General features: G+C 34.0%; 2 protein-coding genes across 2 annotated transcripts; both read right to left on the reverse strand.

Annotated features, from left to right (window-relative positions):
• Positions 1 to 697: 697 nt before the first annotated feature.
• On the reverse strand, positions 698 to 5,481 carry LOC140050996 (DNA-directed RNA polymerases I, II, and III subunit RPABC1). The gene is made up of 8 exons (XM_072096052.1): positions 5,275 to 5,481; positions 4,674 to 4,762; positions 4,317 to 4,436; positions 3,970 to 4,051; positions 3,506 to 3,586; positions 2,855 to 2,913; positions 1,770 to 1,848; positions 698 to 1,678 (listed from the first exon to the last, which is right to left on the reverse strand). Exons 1-8 carry the CDS (start codon positions 5,329 to 5,331, stop codon positions 1,613 to 1,615), a joined length of 633 nt encoding a protein of 210 aa, XP_071952153.1. The 5' UTR covers positions 5,332 to 5,481; the 3' UTR covers positions 698 to 1,612.
• A 1,488-nt stretch (positions 5,482 to 6,969) lies between these two features.
• On the reverse strand, positions 6,970 to 19,095 carry LOC140051082 (LIM and SH3 domain protein 1-like). The gene is made up of 6 exons (XM_072096174.1): positions 18,877 to 19,095; positions 15,046 to 15,140; positions 13,744 to 13,828; positions 13,002 to 13,050; positions 9,316 to 9,560; positions 6,970 to 8,976 (listed from the first exon to the last, which is right to left on the reverse strand). The coding sequence occupies exons 1-6, from the start codon at positions 18,943 to 18,945 to the stop codon at positions 8,800 to 8,802; spliced, it is 720 nt and encodes a 239-aa protein (XP_071952275.1). The 5' UTR covers positions 18,946 to 19,095; the 3' UTR covers positions 6,970 to 8,799.

Genomic DNA, 19,095 nt, shown 5'->3' on the forward strand with positions numbered 1-19,095 from the left:
AATTGATACTAATTTACTGCAGGTCTGTAGGTTTATTTAAATGTACATTTCCATACATTTCTTTAAAAAAAATTAACCTTTGTATTTTAACTTTTTGTATTTTGTCTTGTTAAGATTTTTCATCTGCACATTGAATTATTTTGATGAGTTGATTACTAAAAGGACGACCGGGCTAATTTCAACCTCGTTGTTGCCTAGGTTTTAACAAGCTCTTGAATCGGCTCGTAGGGCTACATGTTGCTAATGCGGCGAATTTAGTTCAAACAATATTAAGCCGGGCTAAATAAACTTCAAAGTGAATCTATGTGTAAAAATATGATGAGGAACTAATAAAAGTAGGCCTACCTGGGTACTACGATATCAAGGTTGGTTTATAACCTAGCATCTTCTCATTTATTTCTATTCTGTATACTGATACGATGCATCGAAGCACGTCGCAGAATGTATAGGCCCTACTTATTGTATATTGATGCAGCTTGCATTTCTTATTGATTATTCAACTTATTAGTCATTGAGATGTACTATTGGTTGGATTATGAAGGTAATTGCATGTAATCAAGGACACACGCAATCCATTGATGTGCATTGAATACGAAACACACAACAAATACAACTTGCGGTAAAACACACGCGTAAATAACGAACTATAAAGTATAAAAATAAGTAAGAGTAATTTTTTATTCAAATTTTATTTCTGAAGCGAATAAAACAAGTGATGTACAAACACGGCTCTAATTCTATCACGTATGTCTACTTGGTTCCCACTAAAGACACAAGGCAAGTACGTAAGCGCAACGTCGCTTGTCATTGGTCAAGTTCGTTCACGTGTTCTTGCATTGCGTCTCTCTAAGTGGTAGCGCTTATTTACCTTCTTATTCCTACAGTAAACAAACAAAAGATCTAAAACTCTGTGCCCAAATATGGTAGTGATATACCCAAACATGGTAGTGATATGACATCATCATGTTCATATATGGGCACATCACATTTTGTTGTCACATATAGAGTTTTACATTAGTCATTTTTATAAGGAACTTCATAACACAATTGAATTCAGGATTTTAAAAAACCTGTTCCCATCAATGATTATTATTGAAACAACATACCAAAACACTTTTTTTCCACAAAAAGGGGAAAAAATTGTAATGAGCATCATTTTTCTCTAGGTTGAAAAGGACACTTCAGAAAAAGTAGGCCCCACCACCCCTTGCTACAGGCTTTAGACTATTTATAGACTTTAGACATTAATTATCTCAATTACACTGGAACAAATATAGATACATCTAGAATGAATCTCATCTCGATGTACTGATCTGTGTACTACAAGTCTGGCCATCTGAATATAATATTATGTTCTCTTGTATGTTTATCATACAGTCTATACCAAAATTATAAATCACTTTTGGAGTAAATGTACTTTATATATACATGTAGTAAAAACTGGATATTGAAAATGAAGATCTCTCAGAATTGAAGAAATAAACAATTTAAATAAATCAGAGAGACATGAGTTACTCAGAGCTTCATGCTCAGTACATTCTACAGTGACCTTTACAGTCCAGTCTTTTTCAAACTTTTGCAAATCTAACAGTTTTTGTTGTGTACATTAATCTCATTGTACCAGTCTGTAGGAGATATAGCGGCCAGCCGTCTCACTTGGTCGAATGATCTTCACAACCTGCAACAAATTATTCAAATATTAAAGTTTGCTACTAATGTAACCTACCATAATATTAAGAAACATAAAACAATAATTTAAGAAATAATACCTGTCCTCTCTTGAGACCAAAGTATCTTGCAACTGGGTCACCCACTTGTATTCTTGGTAATTGATGTTCCTTTAATTTACTATGGTGCATTAATTAAGGTTGTCATTTATTTTAAAAAAAAACATCAATGACATTCTACTGCAGGATTGTATGTTTTAAAACCATGTGTGTATTTAGTATCATTTAGTAGCATTGCAGAGGTCACAATTTGGAAAAGTGAAATTTATGAAAGCATAGCCAAACAAGTGAGGGTGCTATAAAATTGAAAAAATATAATTTATCAAACTATCGACGGCGCTATTAAAAACAATCTTAAGCTCTGTCTACACTATCAAATTTTATGTGACAAAAAAATGTGATGTTCCCATATTTGTCCATAATTTTCACGAGACTTTGCCTAAGATGATGATGCTTTAACTTGTAGCATTACAAAAATGAGTAGCTTTATCGGATTAATGCAGTTATGCAGGCAACCAACCAACCAACTAAATTAATATACGCCACACACTTTATATGCAGGGATATTTGATAGTTCATAGCAATGTCCAATATCATAATATCAATATCAATTATTTTTCATATTTACTGCTATAGACCATAACAACCATTCATGATAGTATAGAAGGATAATTTACCAAAGATTATATAGCGCCTCTACGCAGCGCAACATAGATAACTGTTGCCAAGCTCCTATCTTATAATACTACGCACCCTATAAATCCATAGACGCCATTTGGGCGGACAAAATACCTGGATGAACATAGGTTATAGCGCCTTCTATTTTGATTTAAAATGTAAATGTTTTAAATATTGCGTTCCGCCTCGAAAAGGGAAGAAATTATGTAAACAAAATAAAATAAAAGTTTCTTTCCAATATGGACACTTTACGATTAATTCTGTATGTTTACATTGACTTGGTTAGACAACTTCATTCTTTGACCAAAATATTGTACGATAACGACTTATTCCGGTTTAAATTCGTCCGCCGGAATGGCGTCCATGGCAGTTATCTATCTTGCGCCGCATAGTGGCGCTATACAATTTTTGTTATTTTACTATCATCAGCTACAGTAATCAAAGGATACTATCTAGCCAACAGCTCAGCTTTCTCCTCAGTTGTCATGACAACATGCTCAGGCACAAACTAGGAAAAAAAATGTATTTATTTTATTAGCCTACTTTTTTTATGTTTATATCATACATGCCAACACTCACATTTTTGCTGGGAGACTCACATATTTTAGAACATAGACTAAATTTATCAGTATAATCAGTATGGCAGGATACTTAGGAATGCTAAGAAGCAAAGTGAAATATATGGCAATACTAAAAGATTCAACAACTCATGTTTCCCAGCACTGTGTAGACTAATTAATAAACCAAAATAAACACAACAATAATAATAATAATAAGTAATAAGTACTTTCATCAGTTTCTTCCATGTGTAATATCTCCTTTTTAAAAACTTTTTAACTTTTTAATGTTGTAAATTTTGATGTTTGAAAGCTTGTACCAATTTTATATGTAAATCTCTCGCAATTCAGTTTTATTTTATATATACTGCAAAGAGAAATATTGAATAAAAGCATAAAAAAAAAAAAAAAAAAAAATATTTTCAATATTAAACCAATTCCGACTAGACACATTAAACTTGTTGGACTACAGTACATTGTATAAAATAAAAATATTGAGGTGGGAATTGGCATCTGTTATTTAAAATCATTTGTTTCACTTACTTCATGTTCAGTAATGTTGATTAGAAGTTCAGGTTCCAAAAATTGTTCTAGAATGTATTTAGGAGCCATGTCACCTAAAGACTGAATGAAAGGAACACAACAAAACCATTATCAGTAATCAATTACCAGTGTTTCTATCATTTATTGCCTTCTGAACAACAAGTTGTGGTGAGCAAAGCATGTAGCTAGAATGTTTAACATGGACACAAATCAACCTGAGATAGGCTAGGTAGTACTTAGCCTACTTATCATCATTTCTGTTGCTGGTATCTCAAATCAGTCATTTCTTTATAATGCAAACAGTTTTTCAAAGGATTTACAAAATCAGACTATGTACATACTTTTATGCAAAATACTTTGTGGGTGTTGGTTAAAATGTTGGTCCTACCATGGAGGTATACCTCCTACAGTACTGATAACATGCATGCTCTAAGGTACAAACATGAAGTAAAATACTATTTTACCTGTTTTGCAGATGGTGTCATACCCATCTGAACCACTATGATTGCTCGACTAATGTTCTCTTCCTGCATTCTTTTGCAGTACCTAAATAAATAATAAAAATGAATTAAAGAAGGTTTTTGTTTGTACTTAGTAAAATGCTGCAATAAAACTGTAAAACTTTGAATTCGAGGATTCTAACACTATAGCATATTCACACATAAAAAGTAAAAGTATGGGATATCTACTACTACTAGTTCCACTGGATTTCGAAGTTTGGCTTTTTGACATTGAATTTATAAAGCTCTGATGAGAAGAAAATGTTCACACAATATTTATAATTTATAACACAATATGTGTAAATACATACAATTTAATTGTTTTTATTCCAACTTTTGGCTCATCTGGAAAAAAGACAAACATCTGGTCTGTGGGATCATCGTTATGGGCAACAAGTATGGTAAGGTCTTGCCTTCGTGGCCGTTCTTCACTGTTGGAATATAATATTACAAACAAGAATAATGTTCTGACTTTTTCTAAACTTTTTCAAGCAATTTTGATATGTATTACTGTATTGGAAACTCATATTTATTATTATTGATTTCTTAATGTTGACCAAGGTTACTCTCGCTTTCCAGATATTAAAAATTAGCTGCATTCAAAACAGCTTAATAACACAGTGTACATTAAAGAGGATACATTGCTTTATTTATAAAAAATCCTCTACCTTGGTTTGTCACCAAACTGTGTTTTAAAATCATCTAGAGTTTGATCCAATTCATCCTGGGTTACCAAATACCCTCTATCATGGCAGAGCTGCAAAAAAGTGTACTGTTATTAATATAAAATAATAAATAGGCCTATCCAAATAAATAAATTATTATTAAAATTAAAATAGGCTCATAATAGGCCTAGGCCCTAGCTAGTAGGAATAAAACTACTAACTAGGGAAGAGTTAATTCTTCCCTACTACTTACTAGGCCTAACTAAACTAAGGCCTTATAAAGTGCCTGACTGACCATACTCCATGGACTGACTGATGTCACTGATGAGGCCTGGACTACTATTTATTAATATTAATTATGTTGGATAGGCATAGCCTAGACTAGAGGCCAGCCAGGCTTCCCATTGAATCTAAATTTAGCTAGGCATAGCTAGGCCTATTATTATTATATAGGCTATAACTAGCTAGGCCTCAGATAGCTATATAGGTCCGGCTAGGCTAGGCCTAACAAATAACCAACAAGCAAGGGCCCAGACAGCAGACAGGCAGGGACCAGGTGGTAAGGACCAGGTGTTTAATGAATGTGTAAACAAAATATTTTTACCTGCATGATTGTTTTCCGAATACGCCATAACTTCCATGTTTCCGATTCATCATCCATTGTCTAAATATTCAATTACAATGCTTATTAATTGAAGTTATGTTGACACTGTTTTAGGCCAAATGGTTCGCCTCTCGATACACAATAATGATCTCTCCAACCTCCCGAAGGCGTTGTTATGTGGTGGACTCGACTCGCATAGTCGATTGATCCTCATCCACGCTGTTTTGATCTCTGAAACCAATGAAGCGTAACACTAGCTTAAATAGCGCCACCAAAAAAAAAATACACATTTTTTTTTTTTTTTTGATTTTACAAATTATTTAACCCGATTTTAAACTGAAAAAAGTTAATTGGAATTGTATTCCACTGTGTTTGAGAAACCAACAACTGTTGCTGTAGATTTATTATGTATCTATAAATTATATCGTATTATTTTACATATCATGTTTTATTTTACATCTCATTCTCATGTAATATTTAATACATGTTTGTTTTTTTTCTCAACAGCTGAATCAAGTTATATAGCCTCTACAAATAACAAGAAAAAAACTAGATTGGCTGCTGTAGTTTTATTATGTGTCTGTAAATTATATCGTGTTTATATTATTATATTATTTTACATATCATGTTTTATTTTACATCTCATGTAATATTAAATGTTTGGTTTTTTTTCCAACAGCTGAATCAAGTTATATATAGCCTTACAAATAACAAGAAAAAAAAGTACATTCAAACTTTATTCAGAATAATGAGAAAACATATACAACTTATTTAATTTATGTTTTAATTTAGGCCTATATAAATACATCCATGTTAGTTCATCAACAGTTGATGTTGTACACTTAAAGGCATAAGAAAAACATACAGTGTGAAAGTTAATGTAGGACTACAGGTTTTACTTCATCCGGCCCAGTTTTTGTTATTTAGTAGTGTCATGTTTGGTTCAACTTATTTCAATGAGTTAGCAATATGTTTGTGAGGTTTAAAACTTTGAGGTTCAATTTAGAGCCCTGTCAGTAAAAATGAAAAATCTCCATAACAGAATTTTGTCCAGAGGTACACCAGATAAGTATTAAAGTGGTAACAATTGCATATGGGCGAATAAATGTTGCCTAGGTCAAAGGTCACTGTAAATATAACGTTTTTTGCCCATTTTCAGTTTGTAACCAACTTTAAAGTCATGCCAGACACAGTTGAAAAGACTAAATGGTCTCATATTTCATTGAGGCAACCACAAGTGCCTCAGCAATATGTGTACAATATAAAGGTTTTGTGATTGTTCTTACTTACCATTAAGGTGGTCTAAAAATGAAAATTGATCGACCGGTAAAATAAATTGGGGTTTTCATTTTTTAACGTTTTCCGTCTTCTGATATTACGCTTTCCACAATTCGTTTCCATTTTGGGGGTTTTCAGTAATAATTAAATAGAAAAGTATATGAGATACACTAGATACCAATTTACAGCTTTGTACTGTATCTTAATTTGAAAGTGTCATACATCACATTACAAAATGCAAAATATTCAATTACTCAAATTATGTGAAATCTGACGATCATACTTCAATAGGCCATATTTTCAAAACAACTTGAGTTAAGCGCTACAACTTTGCATCATATATTATATATATTGAGGTACCCTTATTAATATTTTTATTTCAAACAACTTTTTTGTACAAAACAAAACCAAAACGAATTTTAAAGAGTGCATAGACATTGGGTTCTTTTATTCTCATATGCTTTTGTACTGAAAACAAATTTGGTCCTCATATATAGGCCTGCTGCTTACAATAGGAAATTCACGATTATAACTGTACATTTCGAAAAACAAGGTAATCGTACAGTACATACCATTAAAAATCTGAAATTATTATTTATCAAAATATATATAAAGAAATAAAACATTGTAGAAAACATATATCAAAATAAAGAATTTTTTAAAACCATAATACAATTTAAATCCAACAAACTAGCTGTAAAATAATTGGTAAAATATTTGATCTTATGGCTTTGTTACTGCAGTCTACACTATTTAACTCATTAAATGACATATGACATATGACAAAGCATAGAATTTACTATTCGAGCCTATAATATTTAAATAATAAAAAAAAGAATGTGTAATAATCATCCTGGCCTATATAGATTGTTTTTTTAAAAATGTCATTAATTAAAAAAACCTGCATTTGCAATCAAATGAAAATTATCATTTAAGACACATAATTAGTAATTTGTCACTTTTGCAAAACTATGAAATATCTATTAAGTCTTTATCGCTTGATATTCTTAACTAAATCCCAATGACTATACGCCAATGATAAACAGGTAGAATATATACAGAAATTTAAAGCATTTTCTACACTTAATAATACCCAACATTAAAAAATAAAATCACCAATAACATAAATTTTCCCTTTTTTGCACTTACTCAAGAACTACCATAACAAATTTGAAAGAAAAAAAAATTACTGCCCAGGTATCACATCATTTTACGTGAACAACACGCAAATGTATAGATAACACAGTGTACTCAGGTGTACAGCAGTTAGTAGCTTGCAATGTACAAACATTACTCTGGTGTACATCAGTTAGTAGCTTGCAATGTACAAACATTACTCTGGTGTACATCAGTTAGTAGCTTGCAATGTAAAATGGGAATACACACTAACATAATAATAATATATATATTGCTAGTAAAATACAGTAAACAAGCAAATTATCAATGATGATGATGTGAATTGTATAAAAATAGATTTAGAAATAGCAAATTATACATATAAAAGCTTAAAATACCACCAGTGAAAATTTAAGGGAAAACTACAGATCTTCATGGTAAGTTTTGATTTTTTTAGTGCCTTTAATTAAACTAAAATCCAGTGACTTGGGGTGTTTTAAACATTCAATTTTAGTCATGTATATTGTCCAGTTGTGTTTAGGCTAGTTGGTATTCAGTTGTTTTGTTGTAAATAAGGGGATGTTTGGGTACATCTAGCCTATTACCATACCTATTATCTATAACAGGGCAAGTAATAATTTGCACATATGGCAGGCATACTGAACCACAGTGAAATTAATGAAACACAAAGTGACTGAATGCTAGACACTCGCCAACTTACTATGGTAATGATGACAAACTAGTATTGCCTTAAATTCGTAAACTAGTTTTCTTAAACAGTTTTTATAATTACAAAAATTTGACTGAAACGAGTAAAATGATGGCAAAATGTATCTATAATCATCATTACATTTACATAATTTCAAAAAAGTAAATTTTGTAAATGTCCTATTTTACATACCTTCACAAGTACTGTACATTAAGTGGACAAAGCTATACACTATGAGCTGATATCAATATTGAGAATATTATGCCAAAGCTATGTATTGAATAATGAGATTAATTACTATTGAAAATGAATTAAGTTACACCTTCCAATTAATTATCATCCAACCTTAGTTTAAACTATAAAATAGTCTATCCATTGTTCACTGTTATTACAAAATAGAAGAAACATTTTAAAAATACGGCTTAGACCTTCTCCACGTAATTAGACGGTAGCATGCCATACTGTCCACTTTGCTGTACTCTACCCTCCATCCAACCATCATCGATAACAGTCACGTCAATGATAAAGTCTCCCTCGTTAAATGACACCTCATCATCATCTGCTGCAGAATAGTCATATAAAGCTTGGTATCGTGCTCCCTATGGAGAATAATAGAATCAATTTGATTTTATATAACACCTAAATAGAATCTGTCATTTGGTTGGCCAATTATGGGTCACATGATAAAAAGAAAGTGTCTTATAAATTGCTCAACATAGAGTGATGTATTCCTTCCAAGGCCATGCAATGCAACTACTTAACAACGGCATAACAACAATGCTTTGCGCATGCTTCAGCATGTTGTTCCTGGCTATATGAAAGTTGGCATACCTCATACCTAAAACAACTGAACTTGTTCCATACCAACGGAGCAGTGGGTACTGCTTTAACCTTTCATAAAGGCTCCATTTCTCATAAACAAAGTTTAAGTAACAAACCTGAGGTTCTGCTTGAGTTGGCACTGGCGGGAGCGGCTGTTGTACAATAGAAGGTAGTGGCTGCTGCGGTGGTGGCTGGTATGGAGCTGGTTCTGCTTTTCTTGGAGGTGGGTTGCTGCTGTGATAACTCATTGGAGGTGGGTTGCTTTGATAACCGGCATTCATTGGAGGTGGGTTGCTTTGATAACCGGTATTCATTGGAGGAGGATCATATGTATCTCTGGCACTGGTTACTGCATTTGGATCTGTTATTATTAATTAGACATCAATAATATCAACAAATAGACTCATAATTATTATATGGGTGTCTAGAAAACTCAGATATATCTGAGATCTGACTTTTCTAAATCTGAGTTTTCTAGACACCCTTACCATATAGGTGCATATTCAAAAATAGTGCATAAGAATTTTGTTTTGTTGGTTAATGAGAGAATACTAACTGAATTATTCTCAGTGTGTGAGTAGGTTGATATCAAATGTAGAATGAGACTGAGGGAATATTAACTGAATTATTCTCAGTGTGCGAGTAGGTTGATATCAAATGTAGAATGAGACTGAGGGAATATTAACTGAATTATTCTCAGTGTGTGAGTAGGTTGATATCAAATGTAGAATGAGACTGAGGGAATATTAACTGAATTATTCTCAGTGTGCGAGTAGGTTGATATCAAATGTAGAATGAGACTGAGAGAATACTAACTGAATTATTCTCAGTGTGCGAGTAGGTTGATATCAAATGTAGAATGAGACTGAGAGAATACTAACTGAATTATTCTCAGTGTGTGAGTAGGTTGATATCAAATGTAGAATGAGACTGAGGGAATACTAACTGAATTATTCTCAGTGTGCGAGTAGGTTGATATCAAATGTAGAATGAGACTGAGGGAATATTAACTGAATTATTCTCAGTGTGTGAGTAGGTTGATATCAAATGTAGAATGAGACTGAGAGAATACTAACTGAATTATTCTCAGTGTGCGAGTAGGTTGATATCAAATGTAGAATGAGACTGAGGGAATATTAACTAAATTATTCTCAGTGTGTGAGTAGGTGGATATCAAATGTAGAATAAACATATACTGTAAATTACACGTTCAATTACACTACAGCAGGTTTGTATACAATAGGGTTTCAAAAAGAACAAAAAACAAGAGGCAATACAAAGTAATGACAATTGATGATTTGGACAACCTCAGAAGAGTCATTAATTGTGTTTTTTCCTGAAAATTCTTGAATTGCATCGTGGGTGTAAGCCAATTAATAGGGATTTCACACAGTAATGTTACAAACAATATGAATACAAAATTTAAAGTGTATTCTTAAATATAAATGACGGTTCTAGGACACCTACCCCCTAGACAGTTACCCCCCGGATGTTTACCACCCGGACAACTACCCCCTTAGGACAACTACCCCCCGGACAACTACCCCCCGGACAACTACCCCCTTAGGACAACTACCCCCTTAGGATAACAACCCCCCGGACAACTACCCCCCGGACAACCACCCCCTTAGGACAACTACCCCCTTAGGATAACTACCCCCCGGTCAACTACCCCCCGGTCAACTACCCCCCGGTCAACTACCCCCCGGTCAACTACCCCCCGGTCAACTACCCCCCCCCCCCCCATCCAAAAGTAGACAAATATATAGGACCGGTTTCTGTAAAAATGAAATCATCTGTTTTTAACGGGTGTTTCGAAACTAGAGATCCGAGACCAGAGACCTGAAACGAGACCCAATACGAAAAGGGAGACCTATATTTGGGTCTCCCTTTTCGTATATTATTAGGGTCTCCCTTTTCGTATAGTGTGGTCTCTCTTTTCGTATAGTGGGGTCTCCCTTTTCTTATAGTGGGTCTCCCTTTTCTTATAGTGGGTCTCCCTTTTCGTATATTTGGGTCTCCCATTTTGTATATTTGGGTCTCCCTTTCGTATAATTGGGTCTCCCTTTTCGTATATTTAGGTCTCCCTTTTCGTATATTAGGGTCTCCCTTTTCGTATAGTGGGGTCTCCCTTTTCGTATAGGGGGTCTCCCTTTTCGGTTCTAGGACACCTACCCCCTAGACAGTTACCCCCCGGATGTTTACCACCCGGACAACTACCCCCTTAGGACAACTACCCCCGGACAACTACCCCCTTAGGACAACTACCCCCTTAGGATAACAAACCCCCGGACAACTACCCCCCGGTCAACTACCCCCGGTCAACTACCCCCCCCCCCCCCATCCAAAAGTAGACAAATATATAGGACCGGTTTCTGTAAAAATGAAATTGTTTTTAACGGGTGTTTCGAAACTAGAGATCCGAGACCAGAGACCTGAAACGAGACCCAATACGAAAATGGAGACCTATATTTGGGTCTCCCTTTTCGTATATTATTAGGGTCTCCCTTTTCGTATAGTGTGGTCTCTCTTTTCGTATAGTGGGGTCTCCCTTTTCTTATAGTGGGTCTCCCTTTTCTTATAGTGGGTCTCCCTTTTCGTATATTTGGGCCTCCCATTTTGTATATTTGGGTCTCCCTTTCGTATAATTGGGTCTCCCTTTTCGTATATTTAGGTCTCCCTTTTCGTATATTAGGGTCTCCCTTTTCGTATAGTGGGGTCTCCCTTTTCGTATAGTGGGGTCTCCCTTTTCGTACGTGGGTCTCCCTTTTCGTATATTTAGGTCTCCCTTTTCGTATTGGGTCTCTGGTCTCTGGTCTCGGGTCTCTAGTTTCGAAACACCCGTTTTTAACCGATTATTCTGTTTAACAGCACGCTAGACCCTAGATGTGCTAGATTTAAAGTACCGTATTTATTGAAAAAACGGCCTGGGCTGTTTATTGTTTAGGTGGTTTTTAGGTGGACATTTATTGGAAGAAAGTTGTTTATTCAATGGGAGGGGGTATAATCTAATGGAAATAGACGCCGATTATTCCATATGATGTTTCATGGGAGTGACATGGTCACCGTTTATTTGAGGGGAATTTATTTAAAGATCGACGTTTATTCGGTGAGTGAACATTGAGGTCAAATATCAAAAGTGATATTATTCTTCAAGTGTACAAAAATACATATATGACAAATTTGAGACAAATATTAATTCTTTTAAGACCAGTGGTTATCGAAGCATTGTCCTGACGCAAAAATTATTATTATTATTAGCGATCCCAGTCTTTACAGTAAATACAGGGAGTACTATATAATACGTTCGACTATCCTATGATCATGTGTGACGATCTTCAGTTTATACCAGGCTATATTTATGTTCAATCTTTTACTTTTGTTTACAATAATGAATAGTAATTCGTCAAAGTAACGAATTAAAATATAGTTATTAATTCCTATTATACACTGTTGCAGAGTCAGGTTGTTGAATGGTCTGGGTGGTTAGGGTGTTCTAAAGGGATAGTTTTCTGGGTGGTAATTGTCCGGGGGGTAATTGTCCGGGTGGTAATTGTCCGGGGGGTAATTGTTCCTAGGGGGTAATTGTCCGGGGGGTAGTTGTCCAGGGGGTAGTTGTCCTAAGGGGGTTGTTGTCCTAAGGGGGTAGTTGTCCGGGGGGTATTTGTCCGGGGGGTAGTTGTCCTAAAGGGGTAGTTGTCCTAAGGGGGTAGTGGTCCAGGTGGTGGTTGTCCGGGGGGTAGTTGTCCGGGGGGTAAATGTCCAGGGGGTGAATATCCGGATACGATAAATGACAGCTTACTTGAAGTGAATTTTCCTCGATCCTCTTCAAATTGTTTTGTGTAGTTTACCTATAGAAAAAAAAATACAATTATAGTGTTTAAAATCGCACAAAAAAATAAGAAGGTGGTGGGGAGGGGGAAACAGTCCTTGAGTACATGCTTGCCTCCTTTAAGCAAGGACAAGCCAAGCTTAAGGGGCATGACAGGAAAATACATTAATAACCAAATTGATATCCAAGAACATATTTTACATTTCCATAATGCATACAGTATATAGCATAATAATTCAGTTTGGGTGGAGCAGTGTGATCAAGTTACTGTAATGATTATAGATTAAAGGTTAATAACACTGCATCAAGGTCTAGATCATGGAACATTCCAAAACATCAAGGTCTAGATCATGGAACATTCCAAAACATCAAGGTCTAGATCATGGAACATTCCAAAACATCAAGGTCTAGATCATGGAACATTCCAAAACATGTTTTTGTTTATACATGAGTTCTCCATTACAAAATCAAAATATAAAGCATTTAATTAATGTAATTAATTTTATTTATAGGCATTTATTTTTCTTTAACTTTACTGTTATTGTTGTATTTTGTTGTGTTTGTTCTGAGGGTCCCAAATGATCAGCAATTGCTGGATGAATCACCCTCATTAAATATGATTCAAATAAATAAAAATAAAAAATAAACATTTGTACCTGATGTTAACCTAACCTTTAATAACGTAATAATATTGACAAAATAAAATTCTTACCTTGCTCTGATTCTGGGTGTTCTTTGCAAGGCGTTTGTTTTCTGGTGTGTCCGCAACAGCAGTGAATTTTGTTGTTGGATAATGACTAATAGTAATAGAAAAGATAATTCAGAATTTTTAAAAATTAAAAAAGCTGCGGCTGTTGAATGTGAAAAAGCATTATCTGAGGTAATTGCATGGAATGTTTTAATCTCAAATTGAAATATTCTCCACATAGTTCTACTAAAATTTAACAATGGAGAAGGAAAGAGAAGAGATTGATGTAACTCTCGTCAGACTCGTACGGAAAAGTCTTACACTTAGTTACAGTTATAACTTCAACTCCATAACTTTATGAAGCTTACATACTGTAGTAAGGTTTACAGTACTTCCATCAACCCATATTTGGTTTTTTAAAATTTAACTCATTTTTGTAAGGAGATAATATACTGTATTCATCTCATGTACAATGTTTCTAGTATGGATGAACACTATTAGGAGTAAGGACAACACAAACTACGATCAGACTAAACTAAAGACACATAACACGTCATGTTTTCTATGATTTTACCAGAAAAAACAGCCAGTTAGGCCATGAATTATTGATGGCGTAGGATACCCTTAATCTGTGATAGACTGAAATGTTTCTAAATTCATTTAAATAATCGTAACTGCTGGGGAAAGTAATTTTGAATGTTCAACAGTGAGTACATCACATTTTCCATATGTTACTTCTTGAAATTGTTTAATATGTGGTAGAGCATTTAAGAGGTTTATGAGTCAGGCTAACAGGATGTGAGTGATATGCATGGACCAAAGTGGCAATTGTCAGGAAATTTGCTGAAAAGGCTTAAGTTACAAACTTACAGTAGTTTTTTACTCACAAATAACAGTACACAACAATATCTAAATAATATAGGTCATGATTAAATGTTTGGCTGTGGCAGGGCAGATAGGCAACCATCATGAAAGTTATGATTGTGCAGTTCGAGCCTGAAATTAACACCCATTTTCTTACTATCATCAAATAAGAAGTCATAAATAAATTTCTAAGATTTTAGGCTATACAAATAAATGGATTCATACTTGATTCAGTTTAATTTATTCAAATATCAAGTAATCAAAGTGCACAGACTTAAGCTCTATTTACACTATCAGAAAAAGTGTTTTGCCCAAATATGGTAGTAATATGCCCAAAAATCATCATGTCCATACTGTACTGTATATGGGCACATCACATTTTTTTGTCACATAAAGTTTGTACACAGAGCTTTATATTTTTTAATTGTTTAATTGTTTTACCAGTAGAATATAGATACATACGTATTGCAATATGGTTTCTTTGAGTAACCTTTGTAGGTCTTCAATGTCAGCTTTAAGTCACATGTTTCACATCGAAAACAGCCTTTATGCCAATACTGAAAAAAACAAACAGTTACATACTCTAATATTATTATGTTTACTATAGGTGTTGAACAATGATAAGCGCCAGCCCGAATGATTTATCGGTTGTGATTGGTCAACTCGCTTATGTCGTGTTACGTCATTGTGTTGCATCTCTAGTGGAAACCAAGCATTACAATGAATTCCAATCATGCAATGTAAGTTCCTTCTTAAAACTATTTTCTTATAGCGCTGTATTACAAGACAGCAGTTTTTAAACTTTATAAATGCTCAGTGTAATTATGAAAATTACTAAAATTACAGTTAATATTCTACAACAAGCAGATTTTTGCAGAAAGGTACCAATTCTTTCCTGCTACTGTAGCTACCATATATTTTAAAACATACTTCTGGAAAATTTACTAAAATACAGTTAATACTACAACAAGCAGATTTTTGTCAAAATGTACCAAATTCTTGCCTAATACTAGTTTTACAACGTAATACACTGACTTCTGGAAAAGGGATTATGAGAAGGATTAGAATAGCTATAGAGTACAAAACCTTTTGTACTATAAGGAGTCAAAGTCACCATTGTCATCAATGAAAAAACAAAGAAAAGAAAATCGGTCTGCTTTGTACTGTACATCCAGGGGATAACAACTCCCTGGTACATCTATGGCCAGTCATTTTTTTAATGACATTATACAGTATGTAAGGTAGTTGCACTGTAGGATTACTCCAGTGTTAGAAGGAAATGAACACATTAAGGCGTGGTCCGGTATTACATTTAGTCTGATCCCACACATACTATATACTGTAGTCATTCATACCTGTAACTGTACAGTATGTACCTGTATTGTACATACTTAAGTTTAGACATTACTACAGGTATGCAAATAATGCAACAGATACAAAATAACTATGTTTAAACTGAGATTGTAATGTTATGTGTAAACATACTGTACTTCCACATACAGTGCTTGATTGTAAATTAGACACACTCAAACCTAAATTTCCTTATTTAAAGGTTCAAACTAAAAACATGCATTTGGAAAGCCAAGAATTAAATAGTGGATGTAATTTAAATACTGACAACATGAAACACTGATCATACAGTACGTATTCCTGTAGGTTATTATTTCATATACTTTTACAAAAAAGGTAGAGCTAATAACATTTTTCAATTGGTACAATCATAGAGATATTATAGTGAACTATATCTATGGTACAATGAATACAGAACTTTAATAAGTTTAAACAAACTTAAAGGCTTTTGCATTGAGTTTATTTACTTTTTCCGCTCCAATGCACACATTACTGACTCCATCCACAAATGGGCGTTTATTTGAATAAAAACAGTCACTGTTCATTTTGCATGCATGGCTAAGTTTTCCTTATTAGGAAATTAGGAGACACAAAAAGAGTTTTGATTAAATAGTCATTTATTTATATCTTATTACTAACTATATTTTATTTGGTATTTTACTATAATTATAGTATGGAGAAGTAAGTTATTTCTCCATGATTATAGTAATCTGTGGTGGTAAATGACTGAATTATTAATCAGTTCATGGAGTAAAGATTCTTTACTCCATGATCAGTTGTATGACAAGTTTTGAGTAGTTTAAATCATGGAGTAAAGAATTCACAATTCAAGACCAAGAATTTATCTTTTTGTTTGACAGGATTTGCCAATTTTTAACACACTGTTTATCAGTCCAGTTTTCTCTTCTACTCTATGATTTTTATTTATTCTTTACTGTAACAATTTAAATTACAAGTGCATTCCTCATTAGTTGTGTTATTTGGTGCCAATTTTTCCTTACTGTATTCTTTCTAATGTTAACTAATATTATAAATAATAATATTATATAATTATCATTTAAATAAGAATTGTATACTGTATTCAATTTAGTTTAGCAGGCTATACAGTATTGTTTTATAGAACTCAGTCAGTATTCGCCCTATTTTCAGATTCACGTGTTATGGCCCATTAGGTCTACAGTGAAATAAATGGCCTACTGTACAGTATTCAGTGACCCTGTGAAACTTTCTTTAAACGACATCATTCCTTTTTAGACTACAGTCAGTACAGTAGTAATAGCTCAAGTCATATTTTGGTGGTTCTTCCTGAAATATGACAATTAATAACTTTCAGAATATTTGGTACAAGATCTACAGTATGAATTAGTGCAAGGATATCATTTTTCAAGAAAGGATTGTCTTATTAGAAAAGTGACTGTATTTCAGGAAGTTATTTCTATAGTGATTCATCAAGTTAACATTTCTTATTACTTATTAGTATAAAGCATTTCTCAGCATGTGCAAAAATAAAAAGGACCAAACGATGGAAGGCTTGTTAGTCACTCTAACTTGGCCTAATCCATATTCATTAAAAAGTAGCACATCAATTCTAAAACTAAAGTGACTCGGACTATATTCGTTAATTATTGTTTTGATCTTCCAGCGATCTAAATAATATTAATTATTAATAAGTGTCTGATCCATGCTGCCCTGTTGTATGTAGAACACAGTGTTTTTTTAATCTTTACTCCATGTTTTAATTAATGAGGGGTATATTTACTCTCTTGTGTAATGATAGTAATCTATTCTACTAATCAATTCATACTACTGACTGTATTACACTATACAGCATTATTATAATCAATCTAGGCCTACTAGCAAAGAACTTATAACACAAGAATCTCCTGTTCGTCCGAAGCGCGTAACAATTTCGAAAGGCATTGTGGGATAGAATAGAGCTATGGGTGGCGTCATTGTGAGCCATGGAGTAGGGCGCCCGCATCAAATTAGAAAGTCAAAATCATAGAGGGGATCTGGTATTACTCTAGGGGGGGGGGGGGGGGTAGAGTAATTGAATAAGGAGTAGGGCGCCCGCATCAAATTAGAAAATCAAAATCATAGAGGGGATCTGCTAATACTCTAGGGGGGTAGAGTAATTGACTTCCTAGTTTGGAGGGGGCGCTGCTCCATGCTGTGAAATGGCGTCGCCCAGTTTGACCTTTTAACCCTGTACTTCCGATACTGTGTTTTGAATGCAAATTGAAGAACAGGAGATTCTTGTGTTATAAGTTCTTTGCTACTAGGTACAGTAGTAGAGTAAACTTACTTAGGCCTAGTATAACTTATACTAATAATACTAAAAAGGCCTATATATTTTATAAGGCTGGGAATTATAGATTGGGCTAACTTAAAAAAAGTTATTCATAATTAATCATTTATATTTAGGCTACTAGGAAATTAAATACACAGTACTAGTAGTTTTCCAATATCAATCCAGCCTATCAATCCCTCGAAAATGCGGGAGCTTTCACTTTTTATGTGTAAGTAAGCCGAGGTCAACATCGCCGGGAATCAAAAGGTTTCACTTCCTGCACGCTCTACACTCTCTCTGCACTGCTAGAGCCAATTAATTGTAGGCCTAGGCCTAAGCATAGCTGCATAGATAGGCTTAGACTTTCCGGACTTCTGTTCAAATATAACTTTAAAAAACTAATCTACTATATTACTATCCATCTTTAATTTCTTGTATTAAATTTATAAAAAATATGGAATATTGTTTTGTTCAAAAAATCATAAATTTTGATCTACAAATAAGAAAGAATTTGTGATTTAAGTGCACGTAATACAGTGATCAAATCTAAACACAACAGAGGAGGCAAGGACACGACGCCCTGCTGCTGCCACGACATGCTGATACAGCGCCGCGTCCCAGCAGCAGCAGGAAGAAAAATAAAACACACCTACCTTGTCCAAAACGGACATTTTTTCCATTGGATAAACTGTTTTACTACACTTAGCACATTGTGGATTCATTTTGAATAAGCCTAAAAGGTGGATATTTAAACGACAATAAACTTCTACAGTAGGTCTCCAAAAGTCCCAGACCTATAAAATGTACGTTGTTTGGTTTCCAATACTTCGCAAAAATTGTTGAAAGTGGGTTTGGTTTCCGCCTTCAGAGAT

This window comes from Antedon mediterranea, chromosome 6, assembly GCF_964355755.1.
Source record: "Antedon mediterranea chromosome 6, ecAntMedi1.1, whole genome shotgun sequence".
Classification (NCBI taxonomy): Eukaryota; Metazoa; Echinodermata; class Crinoidea; order Comatulida; family Antedonidae; genus Antedon; species Antedon mediterranea.

What these genes read in the sequence shown, in the direction of transcription:
- LOC140050996 (XM_072096052.1), bottom strand. Translation starts at nt 5,331, where the DNA reads ATGGATGATGAATCGGAAACATGGAAGTTATGGCGTATTCGGAAAACA. An exon ending in CAGTTTGGTGACAAACCAAG is followed by an intron (nt 4,437 to 4,673) that starts GTAGAGGATTTT and finishes ATATTCCAACAG; the next exon opens with TGAAGAACGGCCACGAAGGC. An exon ending in GGAATAAAAACAATTAAATT is followed by an intron (nt 4,052 to 4,316) that starts GTATGTATTTAC and finishes TTATTTATTTAG; the next exon opens with GTACTGCAAAAGAATGCAGG.
- LOC140051082 (XM_072096174.1), bottom strand. Translation starts at nt 18,945, where the DNA reads ATGAATCCACAATGTGCTAAGTGTAGTAAAACAGTTTATCCAATGGAA. An exon ending in TCGAGGAAAATTCACTTCAA is followed by an intron (nt 9,561 to 13,001) that starts GTAAGCTGTCAT and finishes TAATAATAACAG; the next exon opens with ATCCAAATGCAGTAACCAGT. An exon ending in CAACTCAAGCAGAACCTCAG is followed by an intron (nt 8,977 to 9,315) that starts GTTTGTTACTTA and finishes TATTCTCCATAG; the next exon opens with GGAGCACGATACCAAGCTTT.